The sequence below is a fragment of the Eschrichtius robustus genome, chromosome 8 (assembly GCF_028021215.1).
Source record: "Eschrichtius robustus isolate mEscRob2 chromosome 8, mEscRob2.pri, whole genome shotgun sequence".
Lineage (NCBI taxonomy): Eukaryota > Metazoa > Chordata > Mammalia > Artiodactyla > Eschrichtiidae > Eschrichtius > Eschrichtius robustus.
This window is the reverse complement of record NC_090831.1, coordinates 91,515,018-91,535,437: the sequence shown is the minus strand read 5'-3', so window position 1 is coordinate 91,535,437 and position 20,420 is coordinate 91,515,018. Positions and strand designations below refer to the sequence as shown.

General features: G+C 37.5%; 1 protein-coding gene across 2 annotated transcripts in view; it reads left to right on the top strand.

The window, feature by feature from the left end:
• The window catches only part of IMMP2L (inner mitochondrial membrane peptidase subunit 2), an 895,893-nt gene that overhangs the window by 607,387 nt on the left and 268,086 nt on the right, over positions 1 to 20,420 (top strand). For both annotated transcript variants that reach the window (XM_068549314.1, XM_068549313.1), the window contains exon 5: positions 12,003 to 12,068. In XM_068549314.1, coding sequence (XP_068405415.1) covers positions 12,003 to 12,068 — 66 coding nt within the window. The remainder of the gene's footprint in view (positions 1 to 12,002; positions 12,069 to 20,420) is intronic.

Genomic DNA, 20,420 nt, shown 5'->3' with positions numbered 1-20,420 from the left:
CCTTCTGAGGCAATTCAGAGCAAATTTAGTCTGTTTATTGTTCTACATCTTGTCAGAGTAGCATCTCAGCTTTGGGGAGTTTATATTGTGATAGCATCAGGGGAAGGACAGCTGAACCTCAGTCCATGCTGGTATCTACTGAGAGGTATGTTGGCCTGTCTGGTTCTCAGTTGTAAACCCACCCCTCAACCCACCACCCTCTGCTCTCTTACTGGTATCCACTGAAATACCTCCATTCCCATCCGACTCTTTATATATTGCCTGACCCTGAAAAGTATCACATGGTAACCACAGTCATGAGACAAAAGGGCTGGGGTTTAGTACATCAGTTTATATGTCACATTTTTATCTGATCATAGAAAGTTACATTGAAGACATTCTGACCATGTTGTTTGGAGTGCACACCTCTGATGGTCACGTGTGAATTTAACAGCTTCTGTCCATTGCAAGCACCTGTTGGGCCCAATTAGGCAGACTTCGAAAGCTTAATGCACCATAGGTAAAGTATTCATTTTTGTATTTATAAGGATAAAAATTCTGTCTCATTTATTCCAGATATTTGGTTATTCATTCTGGTTAGAAATGAATTATGGGTGAAAAAGTGGGTGGGCACTAAGTGCTAGCTCCAGGTAAAATGGTCAAGACTGTCTTTGTTCCTCACTTTTACTAGGATGTCCCCTGCCCTGAGCTTGGCATCTCACACCTCACAATATGACCAACATCGTGGCAAACTTGTGAGTGAGCTAAGTTAGAGACAGGATGATCCTTGTGCCATTTTCCAATAGCCTTTTTCGGGTGACTGCAGGTACCACTAACATCTTGTATGAGCATCAGTGTAAATGTCCTCACTTCAGCTCTTACATACTAGGACAGTTGTCCGTCGGTATCCGAGGGGGACTTCAGATACCAAAATTTACAGATGTTCAAGTCCCTTACATAAAAAGGGGTAGTATTTGCATATAACCTATGCACATCCTCCTGTATACTGTAAATCATCTCTAGATTACATCTAATACCTAATACAATGTAAATGCTATGTAAAGAGTTGTTATACTGTATTGTTTAGAGAATAATGACAAGAAAAATCTGTATACATTCACTACAGATGCAACCATGGCAGGCCTAACTGCACAGTACACGTCATCAACAACGTAACATTTTCTTTCTTTGAATACTTACAGATTGCTTTCATTTAATGACCTGAAAGAGAAATATATAGAATAAAACACAGAATATTTCAAATACAAGTACATGTAGAAAATATAATTATAAACAGAGAAAATATAAATTCACTTCTCTCTCACACTCACACACACACTGTGTTAACCCTCATCAAAACCCTGATTATTCTCTTTTTTTAATTATATTAATTAAAAAAAAATTTTTTTTATAAATTTATTTTATTTTTTAATTTATTTTTGGCTGCGTTGGGTCTTTGTTTCTGCAGGCGGGCTTTCTCTAGTTGCAGTGAGCGGGAGCTACTCTTCATTGAGGTGGCTTCTCTTGTTGCGGAGCACGGGCTCCAGAGCGCAGGCTCAGTAGTTGTGGTGCACGGGATTAGTTGCTCCGCGCAATGTGGGACCTTCCTGGACCAGGGCATGAACCTGTGTGCCCTGCACTGGCAGGCGGATTCTTAACCGCTGCGCCACCGGGGAAGCCCCTGATTATTCTCTCTTGATAACCCTCATATGATGATAATGATGATGGTGATGACGATGGCAATGATGATTGTTGTATTATTTTACCGTGCTGATGGGGTGAGGGGATGCGATGTCTGTCACTGTAGGTAAGTGGTGAGACACCAGGCTAACTTGAACCTTCTGGCAGGACGTCAGAAGTATCAACTGGGTTTCAGTTGCAGATGTTGAGACTTTGGAGGCAGCTCAGTGATACTAATGTCAGGATCTGTAGAGGCTGAGGGCTGAGGATCTTCAAGCTTGAAGGCCAAAGCTTCACAACTGCAGGTGCTTTAGTTAGAAACATTGTTATAGGAAGCTGTTTCTTCTTTTCTTTTCATCATCAAACAAATCTTGCAGTGGTTCTAGGCGCATCGTTATCCCTCAGGTAACACAGAGGCTTCATTCCATCAAAGAATCATCCTTGAAGCTCATGTCCTTTTAATGCATGAAACTGTCAAAAAAAAAAAAAAAAAAACCTGCTGCAGATTTTTCAGGCATCCATACTGATAGCTCTGCCTCCTCTAAGTCTTCTGCATCACTATCGTCATCGTCTGTAGAGGATTTCAGCAGATCTTTGAGTTCCTTGTTGGTAAAAGTTTCTCTATGCTACTAGGTGTTCCTCAACATTGTCCTCGATCATGTTAGAGAAGCTTTCCCCACTAACTTCCCGTGGAACATTCCTGACTTTTACATCAGTAGTGGGGATGCCCCTGAAATCATAGACAACCTCACTCCATAATGGCTCCCAACATGCACTCCTGTCTTGGGCGTTGGGACATCTACAGTCTCTGTAATTGTGAAGCTCTTCCATAAATCCACAAGTCTTCCTGAAGGCAAGGCAGGCGTAAGTTGCTTTAATGCACCTGATGATGCCTTGATCAAGTGGCTGCAGCAGTGACATAGTGTTAGGAGGCAGGAACATTACTTCTGCATTCTTGTCGGTGAAGCAGAGACATTGGGGTGGCTGGGAACATTGCCAATGATGGGGAGGCCCTTGAATGGCAGCCCCTTCTTTTCGAGGTATTTTTTTCACTTCAGGAATGAAGCACTGGTGGAACTATCCCAAGAACAAGATGGCCATCACCCAAGCCTCCTTGTTGTGTTGCCAGAACACAGGCAGGCGATTTGGGGTTTTCATCACATTTCATCACTATTGAAGACTTGCTCTGGAAGGTAGCCTTTCTCTTCTATGAATTTCTTGAGCTCTTCTGGGGGCACTGATGACGCTTGGCATCAGCCAATGCTGATTCTCCCGTGATCTTCACATAGCTCGCCAGCCATCCCTTAGCAGCCTTCATCTCCTTCCTCTTGCTCTCCCCAGCCCCTTCACAGTAACGCTCGCAGAGATGAAGTGCTTTTCACGCAAAACTTTGCCATCAACAGGGATAGGCTCCTGTGACATGTTCATGTTCTCTAGCCGCACACTTCATGCTTTCTCAGTCTTTGTAAGCACTTCAACATCAACCAGAGAGACTGTCGTTGCAATTGTAGGTGAAGCACTAACACTTCCGCAAATTTTAGCTTCTTTCTGCTTTATTGTGTGAATGCTCAGTTCGTTCTTACCGACCTTACTGCCCACTTTGGCAGGCGACATGCCACTTTTCAAAAGATCTAGGATTTTCATTTTCTCTTCGAGAGAAAGCACTTTACACTCCCCCTTAACCTTTGAGGGATGCTTTGACCACTTAATGGCTTTTTAGGAACCATTTGCTTCACAGAAACAAAGGGTGCCTACAGCATAAGCAGCCAACGAACAAGATGCGAGGTGAACAGTGTTCAAACGACTAGGTACTGGAGAGAGACTGAGTGTCTGTGGAATGGCAGGAGGCTGCAGCAGCCCACACATCACTCCATTCAGTGGATTTAGTGTAGTGCGCAACGCACGGCAAATTGAAGTTTTGCTTTCTGGGACTTTCTGGAATTTCTCTTTTATACAAATGTTTTCAACCTGTGGTTGGTTGAATTCGTGGATGCAGAACCCAGGGATACAGAGAACTGAATTTATTCATTTTGCATTTCAGTTGGTCTGCTTTTTTTTTTTTTTTAATATTTATTTATTTATTTATTTATTTATTTATTTATTTATTTATTTATTTATTTATTTATTTATTTATTTATTTATGGCTGTGTTGGGTCTTCGTTTCTGTGCGAGGGCTTTCTCTAGTTGCGGCGAGCGGGGGCCACTCTTCATCGCGGTGCGCGGGCCTCTCACTATCGTGGCCTCTCTTGTTGCGGAGCACAGGCTCCAGACGCGCAGGCTCAGTAGTTGTGGCTCACGGGCCCAGCCGCTCCGCGGCATGTGGGATCTTCCCAGACCAGGGCTCGAACCCGTGTCCCCTGCATTGCCAGGCAGATTCTCAACCACTGTGCCACCAGGGAAGCCCTGGTCTGCTTCTTTTGTGACATATTCATGCATATGAATATGGCTTGATATGGAAAATATCAATAGCTTACACTTTCAAGTTTTGTATATTTGTATATACATCTGCATCTGGTTTGTATATTCTTCAAGCCTACCGCAAGCATGTGGCACTATTTCCCAACCTGTTTAAAGCTTAAAGTATAAATCCAGTTAGCTTAATCATGATATTAGGGTTATGAGACTAGACTGATGGCTTTAATTCATTTGAAGACCAGTTAATTTTGTTTTATTCCATGGCCTTAAGTGGTACTCTACTAAAAAGTCATACTCAATGAGATAGTGCAGCTAGAGGAGCAAAACCTGTCTTGACTACAGCAAAAACCGCTCAGACACTCCTGAGTGCATACTCTGGGGACAGATTAGTAGTATTTCTATATGAATGTCTGCACTTTGAGAGTCTATACTGAAAGAATAGTCAGTATTTATATTTATGTTAGGTATTCATCTCCTCCACTTCCACAGATGTGGTCAACTTTAAGCATATTCAATGTGTGAAAACACAAATTTATAAAATAAATAAATGAGGGAATGTATTTTTCATCCCAGAAGTTTCTTTATAGTTCAGAGGAGTTTCTTTAAATAGTATGATTCCATATTGTATGGTGGAATACACACACATACACACATATGTGTATTACATAAGTGCTATATATTTTATGTATGTACTATATATATTCATTTACATACAATTCTAGACAGTGAAGTATAAGTGCAGTTATGTTCACAACTGAAGATTGCAGTGTTCTATGTTTTGAAATGCTTGAATTAATAAACATTGATAGAAATTAGCTCATTGTTATGATTATACTAAATTTCTTAGATTTTTCACAGTTAAGTGAAGACATTTATTTTTCAGAATCAAAACAGTCAATTATAAAACTATTTCAGCTTTTTCAATTACAGAAGTTAGAGTCATAATACACATTTAATTGATTTTGTATAATCAAGGCTGATTTACTAATAAGACAAGTTGTCACTATTTGCTTATTAAATTTCTTCTAATTCGTAGTTAGTGATGGTGAGACAACTCTTAAATTTAACCAAGAAAATGTTTATCAATAGACAACAGTTTAGTTCTTTAAAGTTCATGCTTTTGTTGTTTCATAAGTACTATTAGCATACATTTATTTGTATAAGGAATTGTCGACCATAAATCTGAAACATAAGCTTATTGTTCCTGCTGCTACACTCTTGGATCACTAGAACCCTGCCTGGAATCTCTCAGGGTCTCTATAGGATCATATTGCTACTGCTCAGGAGGCTGATTCAGGGAGGCTTTGCTTTGGGAGAATAAGCCATCCGTTCCATACCCCATCGCCACCCACGAAATAAGTCTGCCCAAGAGCACTGTCCCCAGTGCTCTGAAATTCTACTCACTTCCCACTAGGATTTTCTACACACATAACCCTCTGCCCCTGCCTGATGGTGATCCTTTCCCAGGATTTCCCTTCCCCCAAGACCTGTTCCCTATGTAAGAAAATATGGTATCATAGAAGAAAAATTTGAAGCATTAACCTGGGTTCTTGCCACCTCATCTGTAATTCGCTTTTCTAACAATGAGGCCCTTGGATTGGAGCATTTTATGAGATATCTGAGCAAGAGTAATGGTTAGGGATTGCATATATACACACATACATATACTTTTTTTTTAAAGGTTATTCTATGACATATAGGTTTTTTGGGTTTGTTTTTTAAATTAATTAATTAATTAATTTTTGGCTGCATTGGGTCTTTGTTGCTGCACACGGGCTTTCTCTAGTTGTGCCGAGCGGGGGCTACTCTTGGTTGTGGTGCTTGGGCTTCTCATTGCGGTGGCTTCTCTTGTTGCAGAGCATGGGCTCTAGGCACGCGGGCTTCAGAAGTTGTGGCACAAGGGCTCAGTAGTTGTGGCACGAGGGCTCAGTAGTTGTGGCACATGGGCTTAGTTGCTCCACGGCATGTGGGATCTTCCTGGACCAGGGATTGAACCCGTGTCCCTTGCATTGGCAGGTGGATTTTTAACCACTGCACCACCAGGGAAATCCCATACATACACTTTTCTGAAACTGTATCTGAAGTTATAAGCTTCATACTTGTGCAGATTTCAAGAATAAACCCAAAGAGCAACAAAAAAGTCTTGATAATTTCTTTTGTTTAAGTTTCAAAGATTCACATGATACAAAGAGAAGTCTGCAAGGGGCAAAAATGTAGCTGAAATGCTGACCTAAGTAAAAACTTTTAGAGTGCTAATTAATAAAACTGCATTGAATTTAGAAAATAAATCATTATAAAAGGGGCTGTTTGCACAAAGTTCGAGCTACTACTGATAGTGAAGCAAGAATACAGAATTCAACGTAGAAAAAAGTCATTTTTATCATGATTTTACAGATAACACCCATTTAATTTAAAACTGACCTGTGACTTTCCGATATGAATACAGTTATATTTAGTTTTCATGTTTCTTTAGTTATTTGTGTAATAAAATTTGACCAAACCTTTAAAAATGCCTTTCTTGCCCTCTAATGCAACAGACTGAAATTATTGAAGGGTTTTTGAAATAAATATTCTATCTATGTAAGTCTTAAAAAAAAAATCCTAGCGATTTGCTTGTGTCCAGTTAATTGATCTCCTTTATGAATTTATTTTAGGAAGAGATGCCTCTAAGATTTACCGATTTCCTACTATGCGTTAGACCCTCTGCTGGAGTTTTCATGTGTTCTCTCAGTTGTTATATGACGCTAGAGGTGGAAGAAATCATAAAGATTTCCAGGGGTTCCCAAACTCATGTGTCCTCAGTCACTGAGACCCACATGAAACAAGCTGTTGGCACTGGGGCAACTTCTCAGGATCTGCTTCTCAGATCCAGTGGACTCTTTTCATGGAAGAATGTAGGCTTGGGGTGCCAGATCTTTGTATTTTTCTAAGAGGAACAGGAAATGAGAATTTTTATGTGAAGTCTCCTGTTTGTTTGGCCAGCTCCAGATTTAAAAATAAATAAATAAATGATGTGTGGACCAAACAAAACATTTCTACAAGCTAGATCTGATTGTCTGACTTCTGGTTTAGGACTTCTGATCTAGCCTTATCTCTCCGAAAATGAGACCCAGATTGTTTACAGGGCTTGCCTACATTCGGCAGCTGTCTGTACCAAAGGCGGAACAGTGACCATGGATTCCATTTCCAATGTCCCCCAGTCCATGCATTTGTAAGACACAAGGCGCCCAAGCAGAAATGCTTAGGCCATGGAGAATGGGTGAGACTGAATATTGCCAGGAAAGGGCTAGGTACACTCGTAGGCCTTTTCTAACTCTAACCTATGAAAATCATGTGAAACCCAGGCAATATTTTCCAAAATTAAAAAAAAAAAAAAAGAGAGAAGAGAAGCTTTCATTTGCTAAGGTTTTTCATGACTTTTTATTCTGTTGTGTGGACTTTTCATTTTCATTTTGATAATAAAGCAGCAATACTTTTTTTTTTTTTTTACCATTTTGATGATGTAAAATTAGTTGATTTAATGCATGTCCATCCTTTCGACAGTATAAAAAATAGTCTATTATAGGTCATTCCTAGAATATTAGTTCTTAGTTTTACCTCATTAATGAAGAGTTAAAATTTAGACCTTTCTGTGATATATGCCAAGGTGACTTCTAATCCTGAGATGAATTCTATAATAATCTGGGCCAATCCTGAACCATATAAATATAAAAATCTACACAACCCACAGAGGGAAGTTTTAGAATTTTACTATAAATGGGAGAAGGGTGAACGTGCTCAGACACAGGGTTCAGATATATGTCTGACATCAGGATGAGCACAAGTGTACCAACAGAGAGGGTGGCACACTTGCTAGTCTCCTCATTCCCACAGAACACAAGAGGGTCTCTCTTGAGTTTTCCAGAGTACCCTCCCAGTGTTCCAAACAGGATCAAAATAACAACGTTTTGGGAGCATACACAAACATGAAATTAGCTACAAAGGTTATGAGACTGAAGACATGGCTCTGTTGGCTTGTCACAGGGTAAAAATGGCGACACCTCTATCAAGATAGGAAGTGAAATTCAAGGAGAGGAACATTAAGTATCACGGAAATCTTATTATGTCTATGCTAACCCTTCACCCTTCCCCACAACCATTCTCGTTAGAGATAAGTTCTGCCACATCAAACTGATCTACTGAGACCTACGCAATAGAGAGACGATTCTAGGCATCTTGTCCAAACCTCTGGCGAACCTTGCCTAATTAAATCTTCGGCATAAAACAGAATGCTTAAAATTCAGACTCCAGTAATAAATATTGTAAAACAATGCTTATTATGAAAACACTAAAATTTCAAATTCAAATGCAAATTTTATTGGGCAGCACACATCGTGTCCCTAAAGTAAGGCGTAATCCTTCACCTGTTATTTTTCTCACTTCTAGAAGACAGGCAAGTGGCCGAGAAAATGTAGACAAAGGGAAGTTCAGTGACTTTCACAGTGTAAATCTGTAATAACTCTCGTACCACTTGTACGTACATCCAAGTAATGCATTCAACAGCCTAATGATTAAAATATAGATATAGATTTTGAACAGTAATGGGATTAATGTTAGTAATAGCCTTTGTAAAAATTTTTGAATCATGTGATTAGATTCATGAGATTAATATTACATTAAAATTTATAGATACATTTGAAGTAGTAATTCATAAGACTTTAATTATATATGTAGCTCACTTTGTATATTCTATTTTGCCTCATGATCTTACTATGTAGGTTATTTTAAAATATAAAATAATTTTCAAGTATATCTCAAAAGCTTAAAGGTTGTGGCATAAATACTATTTTACGCTGATAAGGGTTGCATTTCATGTTATTTCATTAATGTTAATAGCGCATCAATATTAGGTGGGGAGACTTGATGATTATTTCAGGTCTCACTCCTGTCTTGGAACGTTTCTTCTCAGTTAATGTCATGTGACACAAATATTTGTCATCTTCTAATGGACTTCCCAGTAATCTGAACCAAAAATCCAGGCATGTGTTTTATCACACACAGAACTATGCCCCTCCTCTTTGCTTTATATCCTTCCTAATTTTTCCCAGTACAGTTGCATGCATGTTTTCTCTTTATAATTACTGAAGCAAGGTCATGGTACACATAAATTTTCTAGCTCACATGTTAAATCTGTGTATCCTGTTGATATTTCCACATCATTAAAAATTCTTTTATAACGTCATTTTTAACGATTGAAGAATATTTTATGTGGATGGACTATAATTTATTTCACCAATCTTTTCTTGTTGATTTTTTCTCTTTTTTAAAATAGACAACATCCATGTAGCTAAAATTTTGTATGCATCCACAACCATTTCATAAGGATACATTCCTAAAAGCATAATTGATATGTTAAAGAGAATATAAAATCTTAACCTATTTACCGAAAGGTATGTTACATGATCACGTACTTTAGGACATGTACTAAATCCTCAACAACAAACTGTATTAATAGTATTATTACTATTTCTTTGTCAGTATAATAGGAAAATGGTGTCTTATTGTTTTAATATACAATTCTTTGGTGATCACTGAGGTTGAATTTTTTTTTATATACATTTCTGGTTATCTAAACAGAGAGACATGGGGGCAAATTTTTCTAAAGATCTATAAGTAACCCTGCACAGAAGATATGAATTCCGTCATCTTGAATGTGCCCAGATCCCTCACTCTAGCTGTACATAAATGACATTAAATTTATAGAAATATAGTGTTTAGTCAATTCAGTGAAGGGGACAGTTTAGTCAAAAACTCTGATCAAATTTCCTTTTAAAATAAAGAATATTAATAGTTAATTTAGTGGAAAGTTATGTCACTAAGTTTCACAAGTAGACTCAAATGGTTTAGATGATTTTGTTTTCTCTGCAAGATATAATGTGAAATATAAATCTTATTGAAACTGCATATTTCCTTTGATGAAGTATTACATTTTGAATGTATTTAATCTTTTTTAGTATTTGTGCATTTACTTTCCTTTTTAAAGGTAATTCAATTCAAAATGTGACTTGAATTGAAAATATTTTTATCTATCTCTGGTTTTTAAATACATGTTAAGTGATCATTTATGTGATATGTGAGCTGTTTCTTGAAACACATGTTAAATCAAAAGACTGAAAATGTTATTGGCAGGAAATTGAACATATTAAGATTGAGTTATCCATTGCTGTGTAACCTCTAGCAGCTTAAGACAACAAACATTATCTCACACATTTTTCTAAGAATCAGGAAACCAGAAGCAGCTTCAGTGGGTGGTATGGCTCAGGGTCTCTCATGAAGTTGCCGTGAAGCTATTGGCCACAGCTGCACTTTCTGAAGACTTGATTGGGGCTGAAGGATCTACTGGGTTTTGTTTGTTTGTTTGTTTGTTTGTTTTTAATTGAAATGTAGTTGATGTACAATATTGTGTTAGTTTCAGGTGTACTACCTAGTGATTCGACATTTACATACATTAGGAAATGATCACCCCGATAAGTCTAGTAACCATCTGTACCCATACAAAGGTATGAAGATATTATTGGCCATGTTCCTTTTGCTGTATATTACATCCCAGTGGCTTATTTATCTTATAACTGGAAGTTTGTACCTCTTAATCCCTTTCGCCTATTTCACCCAACCTCCCACTCCCCTCACTCCTGGCAACCACCCTTTTGTTCTCTGTATCTATGAGTGTGTTGAAGGATCTTCCTCTAAGTTCATTCACATGAAGGTTGGCCAACCTTAGTTCCTCACTAAATGAGTTTCTCAGTAGGACTGCTGAGAAACAGACATGGCTTCTCCTAGAGTGAGGAATCCCAGAGATAGAGTAAGGGGGGAGGAGGGAAGAGAAGGGGAGGGGAGTATTTATTTGAGTAAATAGTATTACCTTAAGTAAACATTTACCATAAGCTACTAATCATAGATTAAAATAAATGATGTCTGCATTAAGTATATCAGAACCTATCAATTTCTTTTAGTCTTGTTTTAGCACTCTGAATTACATAATCTTTAAATGGCTAAACCTAATTGTGCTTTAAAAGAATTTCCTCCCCTTGTCCCTCCTCATCAAGCACTACCATACCCTAAAACCTGAACCCCAGATTCTCCCTGCATCTGCCTCTCTCTCCAGGACTGTCCAGTATTATGCCCCAAAGAGGGTAGGGTCTTGGAGGAAGGAAAACACAGAGTTTAGGGGGACCTCAAACGCTGTGTCCTCTGTGCTTCTGTAGAATGATGCGAGTACAAGTGACAAGACTCCAGCAAGGCTGGGCCCTGCCCCTCTCCAACTGATCCTTCTGCACAAGGGTCAGAAGCAGCTTTAAGTAGGAAATGTGGCAAGGGACCAAGGGGTTAAGAACAGCCCCAAACTTCAAGTCCTTGAGGAAGTGACAGTCTCTCCTCTGGGTGGCCCTGGTCTAAGTGCTTTGTTAGAAATAAACCAACATGGAAAAAAAAAAAAAAGAATTTCCTAATCGTTTTTTTTTCAAAAAAATTCCTCTCTTCATTGTTTTCTTTGTTTAAATCAAACTCCTCTGTTTATTTTAAATAAAATGAAGAAACTTAAGTATGTTATCATTTTAAAGAAATGCCTAATTATTTTATGTATGAATCCTCTTTCCTACAGGTATTTAGATTTAATAATGAAAATCTTTATACTTCTGGGTTTTTATTAATTTTTTTTTTTTTTTTAATTTTTGAAAAGTTTCGGTGTGATCCTTTTCCCTCAGAGGTTTAAAATAAGAATTCTTTCACTCTTAGCTCTATCTCACTTGGGACCTAAGTAGGACTGATGTCATGTCACGGTTGCAAAGGATCCTGTAATGACTTTAATATAGCGTATTTTCTTGTAAAATTTCTTCTCATTTTCTTAAAACAACAGACATAACTGATTATATAACCTTATCTTTTTCTAGGTCTCCTAAAAACCCAGAACAGAAGATCATTAAGAGAGTGATTGCTCTTGAAGGAGATATTGTAAAGTAAGAATTTAAACTAGTTTTTTTTGTTGGTTTTTTTTTTGTTTTCTTTGAGTTTAGGTTGTAAATATCTAGATTTTTGTCGAGTTTTAAATCACCTCACATGGAAAGTGCATTTCAATCCAAAGAGGTGTCTTTGAAGTCTTCAAACCTTTGGAGACTTTCCAAATGAACTGGTACATCTTTAGTGACTATCATCAAACATTTCAGGATATAACACATAAATAAACTGACTGATGGTATTGTTATCCTTTACTGGGAAGCACAAGAGAAATAAATATTAATTAAGCTGAAATTAACCACATTTTATAAAAAGACCATTAAATAACTGTTTTTCAGGCATTGAAATTGGTATGATTGTTTTAGGTTATGATGTCAAGGCTCATTTTAGAAAAATTCAATAACATTTTGTTATTTTAGAAGCAAACACAGGAACTAAGGGGGAGCTTGTATTATAATAGAGATGGGGGAAGATGGAAAAGAATGTGAAACAGAAGCTTCTGAATCAGTGACAAAAACAGTAGCTTTAAAAAATAACATTGTAACAATCAGGTGTTTTAACAATGTGTAGTAACATCTTATTTATTCTACTTGCTGATAAGTCTAGAATAATGTTTGAGATTCAACTAGTAAATATTGATGTAGCGTGATATGTCTCATATTGATTGCTTACTTTAAGTTACAGCCAAGTCTATACAATGTGGGATTCAATATACTTTGAAAACTATATTCAGAAAGTTTTTTGATCCTATTTTCCCAAAAAGCTTGTATTAATGACAGTACAGTTTAAGCAATCTCATTAAAATGAACCTCAATTAAAATGGTCTAGAGCAGAATCTAGACCAACAGTTCTCAAAGGATGGCCCAAAGACCACTAGGAGTTTCCAAGACCCTTTGTGGGGTTCTGTGAGATCAAAACTACTTTCCTAGTAATACTAAGGTGTTATTTGCCTTTTCATTGCCATTTCTCATGAGTGTACAGTGGAGTTTTCCAGAGGCTACATGATGTATGATATTGCAGCAGATTGAAGGCAGGAGCAGATAAGAGAATGTGGCTGTCTTCTATTAAGCCAGATACTAAAAAGATTGCCAAACATGTTAAAAAAAAAAAAAAAGCCACTCTTCTCACTATTTTTTCTCTTGTTTTGGAACACAACTATACTTTTCATTAAATATGTTCTTTGTGTTAACGTACAAGTTTATTATTGTTATTTTACATTGAATCACTAAAGATTTTTTTTAATTCTTCATTTTAATTTCTAATATGATAAATATTGACATCTAATATACACATAAAAGTTCTTTGAGACCTCAGTTATTTTTAAGAGTGTAAGGGTGTCCTCAGACCAAACAGTTTGAGAACTTGCTGATGCGGTAATGAATGGCAAACATTTTCATGTCCAGATTAAGTAATTATTAGTAGCCTGCATGGTATCAATGTAGCTATCGAGGTATGGTATGTTTAGTTTATATTCATGAGTATTTGTTTGGTCTTTTTTTTCTTCTAAAATCTTTATTCAATTATAAAGCAGAAACTAACACACCATTGTAAAGCAATTATACTCCAATAAAGATGTTTAAAAAATCTTTATTGAGGTATAATTTATATACATATATATACACATATATAATTCACCCATTTTAAATATACAGTTCAGTGAGCTTTAATATAAATGTATACAGTTGTGCAACCCTCACTGCAATCTAGTTTTTGAGCCTTCCTATTACCCTCAAACATTCCCTCACCTGATTTGCCCTTAACTCTGGTTCCCATCATTCCCCGTTGCCAGTGCCACACAACCATGGATCTGCTTTCTGTCTCTATAGGTTAGCCTTTTCTAGAAATTTTATTTACATGGTAATATACAATATGTAGTCCTTTGTACCTGGTTTCTTTCACTTAGCATAGTGTTTTTTGGTTCCTCCATGCTGTGCACCTGTAGTTTGTTCCTTTATATGATTGATTACATTCCATCATATGGATGCACAACTCTTATGAATATATTGGAAACAATGAGTTCTACCTTTTAAATGGGTAAATCATATGTTACATGAGTTACACCTCAGTAAAGCTATTAAAAAACAAAACAAAAGAAAGATCAATAAAGTAGGCAAAAATTTCATCTATGTAAAGTAATCTAACAGGATTAGGAATGTCAAGAGATACATTTTATAGTATAATCCAAAGGTAACACAAATTTCATTCAGATGTATCATTATTGCTCACTAGCTGACTAGTCAACAATGTGAGATTGCAAAGCTTGTTCAGACATAAAAAAAAAAAAACCTCTGTGCAATCAGAAGTCCTACAACAGACCTCTCGGAAAAAAAGGAGGGGTTGTTGCTTTCCTCAGTAAATGTAAATATTGGGTTCACAGAGGAGATGCTGAGCTAGAAAGAGGGCTAATGGTACAGGATTGAAGGGTGAGAAAAGGGGATACGGGAATGTAGTAGTTTTACATCTTTTTTCCCCACTGCTGCAACCCATGTGTGCAAAGTCTAGCTTCTTTGTTCCATCCTGCAAACTGACACTTTGGACATGCATCCCTTTCTGGCCCCTTCACTATGCCTCTATCATGCAACAATGAATAATATGAAGAATGGAAGTGGCAAGGCTCAAGACTTTTCCACTGTGTGGCCTCTAAAGACTAGTAAATAATTGATTAGAAGAAAATTACTTTTGTATTTGGTGTTTTAAAAGAAAAATTTAAATTTCATTTGTCTGAATCTTTGGTACCTAAATATCCTAACCTTCCCGGACTTTCAATTAATAATTGAATATATTCCTATAATGATTTTCTAACAGCATTGAAAAACATTAAGGGATATTTAGGGAATAAAATACTGTTCACTCATGTGCTTACTTCTTTTCTCTCTGACCCATTTTTAAAAATATAAGAACATATTAAAATTTTTTTTAATACGCTATCTGTCTACTACTGGAAGTCATTAGTCGACTGGTGTCCTAACTTGTAGTAGGCAAGGTGCTTTGGTCTGTGATAGGACTTTCCAGTCCCACCTTTATCTTGGTTAATACTGGCTTACCTAGCAGGCAAGCTAAGTACTAATGTAGGTCTCTAGAAAAATATTTTTTTGAAAAAAATTGTTATTTTATTAAATGACCAAAGAAAAACAAATCAGACTTATCAGGACTTGGTTATACTTACTGTGGGTTTTATATTATTTTTATTTTGAATTACACATAATTAGAGGCTATAAAGGGAACCATAATCTTTTCAAAGGTTAAGCCCTTAAAAGGCTTAATCCAGTCCTCAATTTAATGTTCTGTTAGTGAAACTCCTTCAGATTACAATAATAGAGAGTAAAATATAGTTTAAAGAGCACTCATTTGAAAGCTACCTGGGGAAGGAAGGGTGATAGCGCCCAGGGGCAGCCTAGCCTCACTAAAGAACTGGAATGGCAGTGCAGCACTTCTGGTTTCTGTACACTTGTGCCCGGTCTGCTGTCACACTGCTTCTGCCTGTCTTGTCTGTGTTTCAGTTGGCTTTTGCCCCATTGTCAACTGCTGACTTCCTTGGGTGTGCCCCATGTTTAAACTACCTGAGAGAAATCTGAGCGTGCCCCTTTGAGGTATAGATCTAGAATCTGTCCACCTGACAGGCCACTGTCAACCAATTGATCAGTTGCCTTTGGGATAGGTGCCCTGCCCTGGTCCAGTCAACTGTGTCTAGGCCTGCCATAAACCTGGTACAAACCCTGTAATTATAAGGAACCTCTTGGAAAGGGCTTGTAGGTATGGCAGGTACCCTGAGGCCTCCCAGATTCTGGCAGTGAGATTAGCAATCCTTTACTCAGCACTACCCTTCAAAACCTCACTTTCTTTCTTTTTTTTTTTTAAATTTATTTATTTTATTTTTTTGGCTGTCTTGGGTCTTCATTGCTGCTCGCCTGCTTTCTCTAGCTGCGGCGAGTGGGGGCTGCTCTTCGTTGCAGTGCTCAGGCTTCTCACTGTGGTGGCTTCTCTCGTTGAGGAGCACGGGCTCTAGGCACGCGGGCTTTAGTAACTGTGGCATGCGGGCTCAGTAGTTGTGGCGCACGGGCTTAGTTGCTCCGCGGCATGTGGGATCTTCCCGGACCAGGGCTCGAACCCGTGTCCCCTGCATTGGCAGGCGGATTCTTAACCACTGCGCCACCAGGGGAACCCAAAACCTTACTTTCAATTAGACTGTAATCTGCTCTCCTTAGCAGTTGCTTAGACCTTACTCTCTAGGGAAGATATTTTGTTTGTTTAAATTATAGAAGCAACAGAAGCTTGAAAAATGCAAAGTGCTTTAATGAACATCCTTGCACACATGCCTTCATACACTTGTGTGTTTATTCTTACAGAATAGATACCTAGAAGTGGAAATATTCAGTCGACATATGTTTTGGTGTTGCTGTTGTTGTTGTTGTTTTTAGTTCTAATATATATACAACCAAGTTTCCCTCCCAAGAGGTTTGTGTATGTTTATACCCTTACCAACACTGCATGAAATACCCTTTCAGAGGAAATTGATTTAAATATCATGTGCAGTGGGAAAGCTGTGGGCTTCAGATTCAGAAACCAAAACACGGCAACACAAAATTTGGAAATAGTTCTAGATGATCAGGTTATATTTAATGTAATCAGTTCACTGATGGTGTAGGCCTTAGAACTATTCATTTAGAACACTAGTCCAGACACTAGAGAGACGTAGTTGAACAAAAGAGACAAAGTCTCTGCCTTCATTGGAGCTTACATTTTAGTGGTTAGAAGCTAATAATAAACAGACGAACATATAACACATAATGCAATGTCATGAGCTAGAAGTGCTGTGAAGAAAAATAAAGTAGGAAAGGATGTGTAGGGTGAAGGTAGGGTCTGGGATTGCTATTTTAGGTAGGATATTTACTGTAAACCTCTCTAATGAGAAGATATTTGAGCAGACTTCTAAATTAAGGGAGGGGAGGGGAAAGAGAGCCATACTAGAATCTGGGGAAGGACAGTTCAGCCCAAAGGAATAACAAATGCAATTCTGAGATGGATACACATTCGGTGAGTTTGAGGAATTGCAAGACGCCAGCCAGCATGTTGCACCTTTGGGAAGGAAGACAATGGAGGTAGAAGATTAGGTCTGAGAGGTTCGCAGAACCTTGTGGGTCATAGTAAGGATGGCAGGTGTTTATTCTAGTGGGATGGCAGGCCAGTGGAGAGTTTTGAGCCATGGAGCAATATGATCTGATTGGTGTTTTGTTTGTTTGTTTTTAACATCTTTATTGGAGTATAATTGCTTTACAATGGTATGTTAGTTTCTGCTTTATAAGAAAGTGAATCAGCTATACATATACATATATCCCCATATCTCTTCCCTCTTGCGTCTCCCTCCCTCACACCCTCCCTATCCCACCCCTCTAGGTGGTCACAAAGCACCGAGCTGATCTCCCTGTGCTATGCAGCTGCTTCCCAGTAGCTATCGGTTTTACATTTGGTAGTGTATATATGTCCATGCCACTCTCTCACTTTGTCCCAGCTTACCCTTTCCCCTCCCCGTGTCCTCAAGTCCATTCTCTAGTAGGTCTGCATTGGTGTTTTTAGAGACTCACTCTGCCTGCTGTGAGGAGAATAGGTTAAAGCGAGGCAATCTGACCCAAGTAACTGGTCAAAGTATTTTTCTCTTGAGAAAAATCACATCTAGCTTCTTCTAACAGTAAAGTGTCCTTGTTTATGACATGAATGATGACTACTTCGATTTATTATTTTCGAAGTGACTCATAAAAGTAGTCACATTATTTGTAATCACCGTCATTATGATTATATTGGCAAGGTGAAAAGTAGAGTTGAAGTATTTGTTCAAAGAATTCAGATGACTGTTTCTAATATAGTAAAAGAGGAGACTTTCAGGGGTCCAAATGTTCTCTCTTGATGTCAACATTGATTAAAATCACAAGGCAATTGCTTGAGTCTCTGGATAGCTTAGCTAGGAATGTTAGTTATTGTCATAAAGTTAACCCAAATGGGGATACTTATCTATAACATGAACAGTCAAAAGCTAATGAAAGTAATTATTTAGACCCATTAGTTCCACCAAAATGTTTTTCATAGTTATTTGCTTTTTCTCATTAATTTGTTATGACTCACAGAGAAGCCCTGTTTTAGAAAAGCATAAAATGAATACAAAGCACTAAACTGCAGCAAGTCAATATGAATCAACTGCAGTTGAAATTTCGAAGGCATCAGCATTTTTTATTGGGACACTTGTATTTTTGTTTCACAGATTTTGTCAGCCTGGTCAGAAATGAAATCTAGCATCATTTCTCCTCGTCCCTGATGAAATACACTTTACAGACATTTGGAATCTGGGCTTCCATGTGGTTAGCAACCTCAATGAAGTAAATGAATAGTCTTTTTAGTCTCCAGTGAAGAGGGAAACCAGATAATTCATCACCTAAGCTAGGACACTTTCGAGAGTGAAAGGGGATGATATTATTACATAGGAATAATCAGCATAAACTGAACTGCTCAAACTGCACCAAATGGTCACCCTAGCAGTAAATGTAATCTACTTTCTAATTCACTTCACATAATTTGATTTTGTTTTGTTTGTGGCCGTCCTTGTTCAGGAGAATTCCAAGAAGTGTTCATAGAAAACAATCACTTTGTGGCCTCCGGGAGGAATTAAGTCTGGTGGGATCGATGGTGTTGTGCTCACAGCACAGTGATTTTCCTGCTGCGAAGTACAGTGCAAGACTTTCTCTCACAAGTATTGATATTGCAAAGTAGTCTGAGGTAGAGAATCATGAGACTTTTCTCACTGCAAAATATTTAAATAATAATTCCTCTTCAAGTCCGGAGACTACTTTGTAAAATGTCAAAACATCCTGATTTATTAAAAATAACTTTCTGTTATTAGCACAAAAAAAAAAATCCATTGAATCACTAGAAATTAAACATTTTAAAGCTTGTTGATCTTAAATGCGCTATTGAAGATAGGGAAATCAATATTAACCTACCACAGATGGTTGGAACATATTATGTTCTAGCAAATGATGAAGCTTTATAGGAAGAAAAAGAGAACTAAGTTGAGTTTTCCCCAGTAGAACTAAAAATGATGCCTGTTTAATAACTTCATTTTATGGTTGGTGCAGTAGCTCTGAATAATAGAAGTCTAATGTGTCTATATGGCTCTCTTTGAAGACCATGCATTGGTTTATGGCATTTTTGGTAGATTAGTAATTAGGAATGCATCTGTCCTAAAAGGAAAGATAGAATGAAAAAGAAACTTGAAAAGAAGCTTGTGTCCAGGACCCTGATAAAGATTGGTGAAGGCAATGTTTTAGAGCATGGAAAATAATGGTTTTATTTTATAATTCTCAAATGGGAGCCAGATAGATGGTTGCTTCTGAGGACGGAAGGATATTTACACACTGGGTCCTAGCTGTTGGTAACTTGAACAGCAAGTTTTCAGAATGCTCTAAGGCCCTTTAGCCTGGTTTAATTTGAACCCTGAATTTTTCCAAAGCAAAATAGCATGGCACATCCTTGCTTAGTACTTAGGATCTAACCAGTGCTGTTAGTTAATAGGTAAGGGCTTGAATTGTGAAAGTAAGTGTCCCCGAGTCTGTCTAAGGGTTTATTTACCACTAAGTAAGAGACATTTGTGAAAAATCATCATCTTCCCTCTGATGTGAACCTGAAAAATTATTAATATATTCTGGACATTTTTACCTTCTTCTTGCTAAAGAATTTTAATTCTTCTTTAATCAAGAATTAGGGATTGGTAGGTAACCCATACCTTTTTGGAAATATTTCTTTCTTTTATGTAGTCGTAAATGATTATTTATCACACTACTGCTATATCCATGAATAAAAATGGAATTGCTAATAAAAGCTCTATGCCCTAGCAATAGGTATTTCTAACTATCAAAGTGATAGTTACCTTAAGTTTACATATAGAAATGTTGATCTTGGTTTTCTAAAGTTGAGATCATTTCTGTAATCAATTTAGCAATATAGGGAGATTTCCAGAGGTACTACATGAAACATAGTATGTATACCTCCACCTAGGAGGATGCAGTGCTTGCTGGAAGTTACTAGAATATTTAGATTGAATTGCTTTTTCCAATAATGATAACATCTATTATTGTAGTATTCTCCCCACCCCCATCGGTGGTTCTCTGGTTTCATTTTCTACCTTAGTCGTCTTGTCTCTTGAAGAGGAGTCTTCTTTAGATATGAAACTCTTCCACATTTATTCATTCATGCATAGTCATTCATTTATTCATTCACTATGATGTAGAAGTTATGAGCACAAACTATGAATTCAGACTTCCTTGATTCGTTTCCCAGTTTTGTTTCTTATTGTGTTACTTTGCCAA